The following is a 13,684-nucleotide window of genomic DNA, read 5'->3' on the forward strand; positions in this document are numbered from 1 at the left end:
CAGAACCGGGAGGTGGCAATCGCTCCAAAAAGCTGGCAGTTGCTCCAGAGCTGTTGAAAGTGGCTGGATGTAGGCAGGCTGCCCAGCGCGGTAGGCAGGGCTGGAGGCATCACCTGCCGGCAGCTTTGGCGTTGGTTCCAACCCACGAGAAAACCCTGATGATCCCTCTCCCAGCTAGTAGCTTGTAACGTAGTGGTGCCTTCCCCCATCAGGAATTAAAGCAAGTATGGTCATCCTGTCCCCAAAAAGAAGTGACAGGAGAGTTAATCCATCGCACCTCCCTGTTTTGTTGTGTTTCCTTGCAAGCCCTGTTCACCAGCGAGCTGCTCAGACAGGAGCAGGCCAAGCTGAACGAAGCCCGGAAGATCTCGGTGGTGAACGTTAACCCCACCAACATCCGTCCCCACAGTGACACCCCGGAGATCCGGAAATACAAGAAGCGCTTCAACTCGGAGATACTCTGTGCCGCTTTATGGGGTGAGCCCTCGGCGTGCTCCCGGCAGAGCTCCCCGAGCCCCTGCCGCTGGCTGGCCCCTTCTCCGTCCCGGGCAAAGGCAATGTCCTCAAGTCCCTGTGCTGTAAGGGTGACCCTTGGTGGGAGGATCCAGCCGACGCTGGGACCAGTCGCTCTCTGGGTGGCAGCAGAGGCAGCTCCGGGTGTCGAGGCTCCTGGTGCCCATTGCGCTCTCCTCTTCAGGTGTGAATCTGCTGGTGGGCACGGAAAACGGCCTGATGCTGCTGGATCGAAGTGGGCAAGGGAAGGTCTACAACCTTATCAACAGACGGCGATTTCAACAGATGGACGTACTCGAGGGCCTTAATGTCCTCGTGACAATATCAGGTACGCCTCTCATGCTCGCACCCCCTCAGTCACCTTCTCAGCCGTGTGCCTTGAGCAGTTCCAGCTCGGACAAAACCCGCACGCTAGTGTCAGAGGGAAGCTCCCAGGGGAGCTGGAGGTGGTTTATTCCAGAATCAAAGGTTAGACCTGCAAGAATGCCTCCAAGAGCAGTTTGCTCCCATCACCTGCTGGATCCACTTCATCTGCAACACTCCATGCTCCTTTAGCGGGGAAGGGGAGGCGCAGGGTCCCGGCAGATGCCCCAGCAGGGCAGGTAGGCACAGCTTGAGGGGGCAGCGAGCTCTGCTTTTGGGTCTGTTCAGCTCTAGCCGGGGCAGCCGTGAACCTGGCCTCAGGGCTCCACCTCGAACTGTGGCCGTGCCTGGGGGGCCCCAAGCGTTATGAGGGCCACGGGCTTGTCACTGTCCCCAGGTCCAGCTGGGAGCTCTGTAACTCTCAAATCAGGGTGTTTTCTGGCAAAAAAGCAAAAACTCTGTAGTCAGTCTCCCGGGAGAGCACCCAGCATCCTCCCTGCAGAGCAGCCCTGTGAAGCATGCGGATGGCGGAGCTGGGGCAGAGCTTTCTCCTACTGATGATATCCACCCCGCAAAGCTCACAGAGGACAGCAAGAGAAATGCTTGTTGGGGAAACTGCTTGTTCTCATCCTTCTGTTTTCACGTTGTTCAACATCCCCCTGGGCTCGCTCTGCATTTGCTTGCAGATCCCTGCTCCCTCCATTCAGACAGAGCCCTTTAAACCGCCGCGCCATTTCCCTCGCCCTGCAGCTCCCCTGTGCTCTCGGGGGTACAGCTGTGGGAGTAAGTGGGTTAGTACAGCTGGAGGGTGGAGTGGGGGGAGCGCTCCCCAGAGAGCACTGGCCCCCAGGACAGTGCTGAGAAGAAGCCCTGGGAACTTGTGGAAAACCTGTGAGCAGACAGAGCCCCTGGTTTATGGTTTGGGTCCTCTCCCGGCGGGCTGGGTGCGAGCTGTGCCCTGCCCCTGCAGCAGGGGCTTTGCAGCACCAGGGAGGTTTGTAGCCAGATCACAGCCCCCCGAGAGCAGGCAGGAGTGCAGAGCTCTGGCAGCCCCTCAGCCTCGCAGAGCCCAGCACCAGGCTTTTCGGCAAATAGCGGTGTCTGTTGCAGGCTGAGGAGCTCGTGTCTCAGCTCCAGGGTGGAATCAATGTTGCATGAAGGAGAAGGGAGGAAGGCAACCAGGTATTGCACGGGTGCGTAAGCTCTGAGTTGCAAGAGAGCTGGGGTCGTGGCCCCGCTGTGCCCAACTGTTCCTCCACGAACACTGATTTATAGGAAGAGGAGCATTTCCAGCCTGTGCGAAGAAAGAGCCCGGCTCTTCCAGTACCCACCTGCAATCTGGGGGACAGAGGTCTGGGCTCTGCTTTCCATACGCTTTTTCCCCAAGGGAAAAAACCCAGCACAACAGCTGAATTACTGTTTTCACCTTCATTGTGAAACGAACTTTAATTTTATCATCTTGTGGGTGAAAATAAGCACTGACGTCTCAAAGATGCCCAGTGCGCACAGGCTCTGCTCTGACAGGGGGGGTTCCTTTGCCGACAGGAAAGAAGAACAAGCTGCGCGTGTACTATCTCTCCTGGCTGAGAAACAGGATTTTACACAACGACCCTGAAGTGGAGAAGAAGCAGGGCTGGATCACGGTCGGGGACCTGGAGGGATGCATCCACTACAAAGTTGGTGAGTGGCCTCTCTGAAAAAAAATGCCTGAAGTGGTGCATTTTTGTTCTCTAGTCGTAGATCTGACCTGACGATTTATTTTAGAAGTATGGGTAGACCATAACCACAGATAGATTTGGAATTCATCTCTGTGTGTCAGGCGGACACTTTACCAAACGAGAACCACCAGAGAGACAGCCTGAGAAGCTGTTCCCATAGATGAGTTGTTCGGTCTTGTTGGAAAGACAGTGAAGTTTTTTTAAAACAGTTTTATTTTCATTTTAGTGAAATATGAAAGGATCAAGTTCTTGGTGATTGCCTTAAAGAACGCTGTAGAGATCTACGCTTGGGCTCCTAAACCATATCACAAGTTTATGGCATTTAAGGTATGCTTATCTTTTAACCGAGATACACTCAGTAATTGTAAATACACAAGATTTCTGTGCTACGTGGAGCTGAAAAGCTGCTTGCTTACCTGAGCTCCTCAGGGTGCCTGGCAGGCGTGAGAGATGGGATACGTTCTGTCTGAAGGGACGGGGTACGTTCTGCTTGTGGCTAACACTTAGACATTAATATTAGTTTGTGCTGGCAAGCTTTACTTGGTAAGTTTGCAGAAAGCTGACCAAATGCCCATGAATAAAATTGAGTTGGGGTTTTTGATGGTGGTTTGGGTGTTTGTTTGGTTTTTTTAAAGCTCTGACTAATTTTTCACATACAGTATGAAAACAGGTTGGCATTATTTTCCATTTTTACTTTGCAAGTTACTCTCCCCTTCTGCAATGTGGATTCTGTTTCAAGACAGAAAGTCTGGGAGAATGACCCACTCTTTCTCTCTTTTGCTTTCCCATTGTATCTACCTCAGTTTCCTTCAGTGAGAACTTTCTCCTCTGTAACCTGCCAACGGGTATTTTGTACTTAGTCCTTTAAAGCACTTTTCATCCTAAGCTCTGTGCAGAGACAAGTCACAAGGGGCAATGCCTTCTGGAGACGTTCGTGCTGAGTAATCTCATTTTGCATCCTTCCAGCACAAATGGGCTTATTCAGTACTAGGTCACATTTGCTTTTCCTGAACAAAAGCCAGAATAAATGGTCTCAGTGACACGGAGAGCTCAGCAGCACTCAAATGGCCTGGGATCCAGCTCTGGTGAGGATGCTGGTTAGTGCTGCTGGTGCTGCTTCTCCAGTCTGGGGGGGGGGGGGTCTGAGCATCCTTTCCTCGCCTCGTAGGCAGGGATCTGCTGGGAAAGTGGGAAATCCCACCCGCTGATTTTCCCTGTCAGAGTCAGAGCGGTCCTTGCACAGAGAGCCAGGAGCCCTTTTCTCTCCCTGGGGGTGTTTCACCCTCCTGCAGGGTGCTGAAGCCATGGAGAGACACTCTGTCCTGGCTCGATCCGTGCCAGGGAGCTGGTTCCAGTCTGCCTCCAGCAAGTTAGATCAGACAGAGAAAAGTAGGTCTTTGCTAATCTGACTCGTTTCAGCTGCCCAGACCAGAGCAGTGGTCCCTGCCCAGAGGGGAGGTGGGTAGCTGCAGCTCTCTGCGGACTTCGCTCACTACCTGGGGCAGCGCCGGCATGGGGGTCCCCGTGTGCTGGCTGTGTGCACGCTCATGGGAGATCCAGCTGTTGCCTTCCTTTGGAGACCAAATCCTCAGGCTGGCCTCGGGCTCCTGGGGGGAAAGAGCTGTGCGTGGCAAGGGTGAGCGCTTATCTGCTGGGATGGCTGGAGCGAGTGGGTCGTACCCTCTGAGGCATCTGACATAGGAACAGAGAGACAGGAATATAAATAACCGCGCATTTAGTGAAAAACACAGTCAAGTCAAGCAAACACGATTTCAAAACCGTATCAGGCTGCTGCTACGGGGATTTGTTGGTTTTCCATGAGACTCACTGAAGGGATTATAAAAGTCTTTTGCAGATCTCCAGCACAAGCCGTTGCTCGTGGATCTCACTGTAGAAGAGGGTCAGAGACTGAAGGTTATCTTTGGATCACACACTGGTTTCCATGTGATTGATGTAGATTCTGGGAACTCTTACGATATCTATATACCATCTCACGTGAGTACCTGGGGGAGTGCTGCCGCATGACTAACGTAGGTCACCAGCGAGGTCTGGACAGGTTCTTGGTGGCTCAGAAATGGTGACCGGTCAGGTGACATCTTGCCATGGGTATGACATTCTCCAGTGCCGTCCTCATTGATACTCACTTAAAGAGGGCTCGGAGGTATCACGTACTTCATGTTCGTTATTCGCACGGGCTGTTCGTGTCCTCGTGCCCGAGCAGTCAGGTTTAAGGTTGCCATGTCCCACAGAGAAGAGAATCTGTCATACGCTGCGTGGAGCAGTAATGGAGCTCTCTGCAGGGCTAGATACTGTGAAACCAGGTTCTTGGTTGTTGAACAACATAGACCCACCCAGAGGTGGATGCCCAGTGCACTGTCCCATTGCGTGGTGTCCCAGATGTGCTCACCAACACTTGATCCTGCTGAGGCAGCACGGTTTGCCCGGGTGAATGTCGCAGGGTAGCCCGACCCTCAGTAAGCCTGCTTCTCAAACCTCCCACCCCCCCTGACAGCAGGGACTCGCCACAGGACCTCTCTCAAGTCCATCAGCTGTTTCAAGAGAGAACCAGTGCTACAGAAAATACTGTAAATGAGGATTTTCTCGTTGGCTTATTTGAGCTCCATCCGTGCTGCTGGCCCAAGCAGCATGAGAAGCTGGTCTAGAAGAAACCATGTCACTAATGAATGCAGGAACTGCTGAATCTGATCCGAGCAGCAGAGCCTCGCCTGCAAGAGCTGGCAAGAAGAGTAGGGAGAAACACTGGAGCAGTTGGGGATGGTTTTGTTGTCTTAGCCACGGAAGGGCAGACACGGGTAGAATGTCACTGTACCTGCCCATGGAGCTAGGGACTGATTGTTAAAAAATGGGAATATTTCCTCCCTAGGGCTACCTGTAAAATTCTGGGTTTATTTGCCTTAATTTGATCAGGAGATGGATTCATCAAGTGAGCAGTTGCTTATTTGTGTTACAGCCAAGTGTCAGCCATCAGTCTTGGGGGCGTATATGTTGTGATCTCTCTATAATTGCTCAACCTGTTTATCCTTGACATATCAGACAGCTTTGATGGTAGGGTAAACATGACAGTTTATTCCCCTTCAAGCTTATCTGTGGAAGCCAATGCCTGTTTGGTGAATGAAGGGAGGGCTTTGTTCTCGGGTTGGTTTGGGGTTTTGTTTTTCTAAGGTTGTGCTCCCTTCCCCCTACCTCTTCCTCCATTCAATGTAATTCTGACTTTTAGGGTTTATTTTAACTGCAGATTCAGGGCAATATTACTCCTCACGCCATTGTCATCCTGCCTAAAACAGACGGGATGGAGATGCTTGTGTGCTATGAGGATGAAGGCGTATATGTGAACACCTACGGACGGATAACTAAAGATGTGGTGCTCCAGTGGGGAGAAATGCCTACTTCCGTGGGTAGGTCAACACTTCCTCTTCACCTGCTTAGAATACAAGTGGCAAGAAAGATGAGGAGTCGAGAATGCTGAGATGGAGTCATTTGGGCTTTTGGTTATCAAAGGAGATTCCTCTCAGCCAGCTATGAGTTGCGGTTGGCTATATTTCTGCACTTTGGTCCTCCATAATAAAAGCGAGTGAGTTCTTGAAAATTTGGTCTCTGGTTTATCTGAAGTGTAGGATAATACAAGCTGTTGCCCTGGTGGGATACTGCGTTGAGCGGGAGAGGGGCTGGGTGCGGAGCTGGGAGCACCACTTGGGTCGCTCTCCTGGCTCTGTTGCTCAGCAGCTCCACGACCCACAGAGGCAAGCCACTGCCCAGCTCCTCACCCACAGAAATCGGAAGAAGTGATGCTTTTTCCGTTTAAATTACTCAGCAATTTCTGGATGAAAGGTGCTCCGTAAAGGCTACTAACCCTGGGGGCACGGGCCAGGCGGAGCTCTGCCATTGATCTACGTAGGCTTTGAGTAACAGCTGATGAGAGCTTTTCTGCCCGTTGCATAATATTTAGCTCAACGCGCATTGTAACACCTACCAAACACTTCTTTTGACAGCCTACATTCATTCCAATCAAATAATGGGCTGGGGAGAGAAAGCTATTGAAATCCGGTCAGTGGAGACGGGACATTTGGATGGAGTATTTATGCACAAGCGAGCTCAAAGGTTAAAGTTTCTATGTGAAAGAAATGATAAGGTAAGTTCACTCAAAGCTTGCATCCGTGCTTTAAGCTGCAAGCTACTTTTAGACTTTAAGTCTGGCTTATCTTGAGGTTAATAATAATTAATCTGAAGGTTCTGTTTAATAAGCAGTGCCCAGAAGTCCACTGCCAATTAATTCTCTGCAGTGGATGCAGACCTTCAGCCTGCGGTGGGAAGATCTGCAAGGTCTCTTCCATCTCTAGCTGAGGTCAGCGCTGACTTGGCTTGACTTTCTCCCAAGTCTTGCATCTGGACATTAACTATTGAGGCTGCGAAGTAAACTCTGTAGAAGCTGAGAAATGCTAGCGGTAAGGATGTATTGAGTGACCTTGATTTGAGCTTTGGTACAGAAATATTTTGATGCGTTTTTAGATGCATTTTGAAGCATCTTGAACTCTTTTTGTCCTTGGAGCCCTATCTTTTTCGTGGGCAGTACTGTTAAATACTGCTCTGGAGGGTCACCAGCACTGCGCAGGGGATGCGGCTGGCAGGTGGACGAGCCCTGCCGCACGTGCTGCTGCTGGGCGAGGGGTGCAGGGAATGAGGGAAGCAGAAATGGCTGCAGGAAGAGGAATATCCACATGGAAGAGATGATTGAACGCTGAGGTCTGTTTCTGCTACGGGTATTTCCTCATCCACAAAGTTTCACCAAGACAAATCAGGACCACGCAGCGGGGAGTTCTTTAGTAATGAGCACGAGCGCAAAACGCGTGAAGAAACTGATTGCCCTGTCCACAAAGCAGGGTTTAATAACATGGAATAAATGAGGTTTGAGGCCATGACCAGTTTGTTGGAGAGCTGCTCGTTAGTCGAGCGTTGCCCTGTCTGTTGCATGGAGCTGGGATGAAGCTCTGCAGGGACAGTGTATCCTGCCCTTGCAATTGAGTGTACCGTGGGAAGCTGCCCAAGAAGGTGAATTTTACTTGCCTAAATACCCCTAGTTTGCTTTTTTCCTAACTTTTGAGTCCTTGACTCTGCAGGTTTTATACTGTTGGGTTTTTTTTAACAATTGTTTTTCTGGTTTGCTCAATTTTTTTTCCCTTTTCTAAGAAAACTGTAAAAAAACCCACCTTGGTCTTTCTGAACTACTGAAACCAACTGATCACCGGTGGGTTTGAAATACTGAAACCAGATGTTTCTGGATAAATGGTTAATGATGAAAGTCATGTGAAGATTGAATAATTTTTGGTTTAAAAAGGACAGGGGCTTCAGATTGTCCCCTTCAATATTTGCAAATTATAACTTACTTATTTTTTTTTAAGACTTCCATTGGGGTCAAATGCTGGTGGATCCTGGCAGAAGCACCAAAAACTGTATTCTTCGTAGAGAGTCCTGATACGGTTCTGTGCTTCGAGCATATTGAAGGAAAAGTAGTTTAGTTTTATCAAGCTTTAATTTGCGGAACAGCTGAAGTGCCAGGACTAACTGTTCTGAAGAAAACCATTGCAAAGCGAGGCAGACGTTGACCCGAATGGTTAACATTTAGCAAGGTGCAAACCACTGCCAGCAGTCTCATTAATACTGCGTAATAAGTGGCGCTGTGGCAGTATAATGTGATAAACTTGCTACTTTCAAGGTGTCCCAAACCTCCCTCTCTTTGATAACGATGGAGAGGGAGGTGTTATTACTGTGTTTACCAATAAGCGGTTCGATTTGATGCGAGTCTGGCATGGGTTTGCTCCGGACCCTTAGCTCCACAGAAAACTGGGAACTGGGCAGCAGGTCTGTGTAAAATTCCTGCGGTCAGCTGGAGAAAAGGAGCGGGGAGGGAGGGCTGGGAACCATGGGGTGTGGGGCAGCTCCTGCTTGCCTCGCTCACCGAGACAATTAACAAACTTTTTCTTGTGCGAGTTATTAATAAGTGGGTTTTTTTGCTTTTGAACAGGTATTTTTTGCATCGGTGAGATCTGGAGGAAGCAGCCAAGTGTTTTTCATGACCCTCAACAGAAACTCCATGATGAACTGGTAACAGAGGAGCACTTGGCACTCACCGCCATGGCATTATTTCTAATTTAAAGGACATTTAAACACGTGGACTAACACTGTAGAGGCAGATGCGGAGCGCGCCGAGGATCACCGCTCCCCACGCTCCCCCGGCACCGACAGCCCCAGGGCGGGGGCTGCGGGCAGGGATGGACTTTCGCGCTTGGACCCCCCGAGGTCTCCTGATTACGCTGTGTTATAGTGGGTTATGAGTTTTCCTTTTTCCTTTTTTTTTTTTTTTTTTTTTTTTTTTCCAATTTTACTTTTTCTTTATCCCCTACTTTGTAAGAACGGGGAAAAAAACAGTGTCAAGAAGTCTGTTTTTAATTCTGTCTGCCTGCTAGCATCAAATATATAGTATGTTGTAAAGTTACCAATTAAATCTGGTGAGAGACAGCACAATAAATGTACCTTTTATCTTTGTGATGAAGGCCATAACCATATAGCTGGGTAATTTTAGAAATCTTTTGCCTTCACCAACATTTACATGTTGCTTTTGGCAGCAACGGCTTAATGGATTTTTAAAGAAGAGAAAAAATAATAGGTTTTTTTCCCCTCTTTTGGGAAATGAATTTTAAATGGCTAAACTACTAGCCTTAGACTAATAAAAATCAGCTACCATTTTTGTCAAGTCTGTCAATCCATATTTCTATATGGATCTTCACATAATGGTGTGTCTTGATAGGGACAGAGGTGCCATTTGTTGTTGCTCCGGAGGTGCCCGCCTGCCCCGGGGCTTGGCCGCGGGCGCCGGGACGGGGGGATCGGAGGAGGAGAGGACGGCGGAGCGGTCGGAGGAGCCCCGTGCTCGCCCATGAGGCGGGATTTGCGGCCGCAGATGGCTCCCGGGATGCCGCGGGCGCCGGACCCCGATGCTGAAGCCGGCGCCAGCTGTGGGTGCTCGGTCCCCCCCAAGCCCGGAGCCGGGCGCTGGCGTGTGGAGGCAGCCGGCGTGGGGGCAGGGACCATGAAACGAGCTGCCCGTCCCCCGCGTTGCTGGATTGGGCTTGTAAAGAGCTTAAAACAATATATATATGTGTGGTTTCTTCAGCCGAGGGTCTGAATCTCTACTTGTTTTCCGCCCCCTCCGCTCCCTAGGAATTACCCGACATACAGTGGAAGACAACATCTGTGCCGAACCGTGTGTGTGTGTTTAGTTCAGGTTGAATCGTGTCCTTATAAACTCTGCTCAGTTGATTTCCGTTTTCGGTGCGTATCTGGGGTTTTCTTTCTCAGTAGCTGCAAGCATGGCCGCCTGTGGTGTTGGGGTGTCGCATAACAAGGTCTGTGTTGCTGGTTTTAACCTACCTCGTTTCAGTTGGGGTTTGTTTTTTGGTTTGGTTTCTTTTTTTTTTTTTTTTTTTTTTTTTTTTTCCGTTCCGCTGTCGATCACAGCGCTGTTACCTCCAGCGACATATAGAGAGCTTAACTGGCAATCTTGGTGTACTCAGTAATGATGGCTTTATTAAAAAATGATTAAATCAACAGGACTTGGTCCAACTTGAATCTTTATCAAGGGTAGAGGCAATGTGGGGTGGCGGGGATGGGACAGGATGGGAAACCCTCTCCCGGAGCATCCCGTGGGCAGGGCTGCATGGCAGTGGTACCCACACGGGCAGGGCATCGCGGTTTGGTACCGGCAGGGATTGCCTGCGCTGGGACTCCCCGGCAGGATGCGGTGTCCGGAGGAGCACAGGCAAGAGGTGCTTTGTGGATGCTCTCTTCACCCACTGTGCACCCTCCGACTGAGCCGGTGCAGCCTGCCCAGTGCCTGGCTAAGCACCCTGCACAATGTAGGGAGGGCTGTGAGACCACAATACTGGAACTAAAACCCCGTACAAGTCCGATCACAGGCACTGATTGCCACCAGCTCTTTATATTTTCACTGTGGTTAAAACATAAGTAAAATAAAGCCCAGAGCTTTTTATTATGTTGCAAACTGATAACTGGTTTGGGGTTTTTTTGTCCCCCTTGAAGTGACAAATACACAGCTTTGGACGATTATTTTTTTTATTGTGGGGTTTTGAGTACAGTGATGACGTAGAAGGGAATCGTTGTGTTTAAGCATAAGGTAGTTTGTGGATGTATTTTTTAAAATCTTAGAGTCATTTGAAACAAAAACAATGAGAAACCAATATTAACGCAGTCTTGTCTACAGAGTGTGTATATGGAAGTAGCATAGAGCAAACGCATTTCTGGTGCCAACCACAATAAAACACAAAACTTCAACATTCAGCCATGACTTTTATGTTTGGGTAAATAAAACCTGGGGTGTTAACCATTAGCAGGTCATGGGGGTAAGTGGTTTTTCAGGGCTCCGAGTCGCGATGCCCTTGGCCTGGAGGGTCTCGGGAAAGCAGCAGGTTTGGGCAGGATGAGCGCGGGGGGACGGGGTATGTCCCCTGCGATGCTGCCCAGCAGTGAGCAGTGGCTGAGGGATGTCTCCATGGACCATCACCACCTGAAAACTTCTGCTTTTCTACAAAATTCACCTGTGATTATTGTAAAGACATGCTTTCCCCTCCAAATATTCCTAGCTTTGATTTATTTGTCTTTTGTTGTGAGTAAAATATGCTTGTAGTTGATCTATGCTATCAGAAACTACTTAATTTTAGTGTTTAAAGAAATAAAACCTGGGGCTCCTTTTAAAGCCCTGTTTCTGGGAGTTTTTACCCAGGAAAGGAGATGTATTTGTTCAGCTGAGCAGTGCTGCAGGAGGAAGAAGAGAAATAATAATGTCTGTGCATGCCGGAGTCATTTGAGCCTGTTGCAGATTCAGTTATTTACAGAGCTGCTGTGAAATACTGCAAGAACTTCAGGGACGAGTCGTACCCTCCATGGTAAATGAAAGAAAAGCCCTGAGAGCTGGCGTGAGGCTGTGCTCGGCCACTGGTTACCCCCCAGCACACTGCATGCACTGGGGAGGCGCTGGGTACCATTCCCAAGGTAAAGGATGCTCAGAGGTAAGGCCGTAGCAGCTACTCATGGGCATTCAGTGTCTTCAAACCTATTTCAGAATGGTTCTCAAACAGCATTTTTCTTGTTGTGAGATGGTTTTGGGGTTGATCACGTATTTTGGGACAGAAAGGGGATGTTCGAGACGACCCTGGCGCAGGTCCCAGAGCTGGGCTGGTTGCTGAAAATGGTTGAAGTTGTCGTGCTGCAATTCCTTGTCTCAACACGAGCCCACACGGGTCAGTTGCTGCTCACGCAACAATTTGCACGTTGATGCTACGTAACTGGGGCCAACGTGAGCAGCGGGGACCGAATCTGCCTGTTCCTGAAGGTGCGGGGTAGACCTCCATACTATACTGTGCCTGTGCCCAGGATGGCAGCACAGCTTCTCGAAGGAGATCCAGCAGAGATGCTCTCAGCAGTAAGGATGCAGTTCAAGGCATAGGATGCTTGTTGCAACCGCTGCACCCCTGCAGCATCTCGTTATTGCCCTGGGTACCGCTGCAGAGCTGCTGCTTCCCGTCTTGGCTGTCACTACCTACTGCAGAAGAGGTTTGTGGGTTTGCTTCCCAGTTTTTCTTTTTTGGGAGATACTGCACCACCCCGAGCTGGGGGAGTGGGAAGGGGCCCATTAACCTCCCCTGGTTGAATGCCACTAGTTTTTGCTGGAAGGGTATAAAGCAAACACACCCCTCTCTTTACAACAGTGCTGTAAATGCACCAAATTCTTCCTCTCAAATGTGTTTTGTCAGCCTGAAGCCCCCATCCCATGGGTGGCCCCAGCACTGCTGCCTGCCCTGGCTGCTGTGCACATAGCAAAAATGAACATTTGTTGTGTTCTTTTTGTGCCAGCCTCTGATGTGCTGCATCAGCCTGCTCTTACCTGGAAAGCCACAGCCTTTTTTTTTTCATTTTTTCCTTTTTGTTTTTGTTTTGGTTTATGTTTTCTTTTTTTTTTCCTTTGTTTTGTTTGTCTTTTAACATCAAAGCTCCTTCAGAATGACTCAGAGGCAGTCAAATGGGTGTGCAAATTACCCCAGCTACAGAGAAAGCCTCACTGTCCTGGAATCTTTACATTCCTTCTGCTGATGTGACAGCATGTTCAGTTGTTCAAAAGCAAAGCCCAGCCTTAAACTTTAACCCGTTGCTTTGATCACATAGCATTAGATTTAGCAACACCACCAATAACAGCAGACACAATATATAGTAGGCAATAAGCATGGTAATTCTGCATAACAGTAACATACATAGTTCTTCTACTTCATTATTAAAATAAAGCATTAACAGCAATGCAAGCAGTGTTGTTTGCAAATAATGTAAATTATCTTTTCCAGCCTAAATGATTCTATGATGCCCTTCACAAAACATGAAAGATTCATGTCACAAGGTGCAGTCACCCAGGGCAAGGAGCTGGATACTCTGGGATTCTTGGCATTTACCTATTGCGCACGCTTGGGCAAGGAGAAGATAACAGTTTGGAGCAGCTTCTTTCTGGGAGCCCTGAAAAAAAGCCACAAAACACTACAGCACTGGCCAAAGTACTAACCGGGGCTGCGGTGTGCGCTGCTGTCCTGAAAACAGTGAAATATGTATTTCTGCAGCACTGCACCTGGGAACGGCAGTGATGCCCTCAGTCCGGGGTCACCTGGACCCACGGCAGCACTCAGCCACATGCGTGGAAACCCACATTTGTCACCTGCATGTTTCACCTCTGCATCACACCATGTTCCCCGAATAACTGTGGGATGAATCCATCTGGCTGAGCAGCTCCGTTTGCCCTGGCCAGGAAAGCCCTGCGAGTAGAAGGGGACAGCCTTTGTGCAAGGCAGCATCCGAGCTGACCCAACACTCTCATCACCTTCAAACATCTGGGGTTTTTTTTCCGTTTTTGTTTTTGTTTTTTTTTTTTTTTCATTATTCTGAGGGGCCCTGAAGTTTTGTGCATCACTTTTTTTCCAGCATCTGTAGGAACTGGCTGGCAAGCTGAGCAGCTCTGT

General features: G+C 49.3%; 1 protein-coding gene across 9 annotated transcripts in view; it reads left to right on the plus strand.

Moving 5' to 3' along the window:
* The window catches only part of TNIK (TRAF2 and NCK interacting kinase), a 163,172-nt gene extending 152,955 nt beyond the window's left edge, over window positions 1–10,217 (plus strand). For all 9 annotated transcript variants that reach the window (XM_040612955.1, XM_040612948.1, XM_040612947.1 and 6 more), the window contains 8 exons: window positions 307–477; window positions 698–841; window positions 2,422–2,556; window positions 2,821–2,921; window positions 4,440–4,589; window positions 5,851–6,010; window positions 6,605–6,744; window positions 8,635–10,217. In XM_040612955.1, coding sequence (XP_040468889.1) covers window positions 307–477; window positions 698–841; window positions 2,422–2,556; window positions 2,821–2,921; window positions 4,440–4,589; window positions 5,851–6,010; window positions 6,605–6,744; window positions 8,635–8,718 — 1,085 coding nt within the window. In that variant the 3' untranslated portion in view covers window positions 8,719–10,217. The remainder of the gene's footprint in view (window positions 1–306; window positions 478–697; window positions 842–2,421; window positions 2,557–2,820; window positions 2,922–4,439; window positions 4,590–5,850; window positions 6,011–6,604; window positions 6,745–8,634) is intronic.
* Window positions 10,218–13,684: the final 3,467 nt, after the last annotated feature.

This window comes from Falco naumanni, chromosome 13 (assembly GCF_017639655.2).
Source record: "Falco naumanni isolate bFalNau1 chromosome 13, bFalNau1.pat, whole genome shotgun sequence".
NCBI classification, from domain to species: Eukaryota; Metazoa; Chordata; class Aves; order Falconiformes; family Falconidae; genus Falco; species Falco naumanni.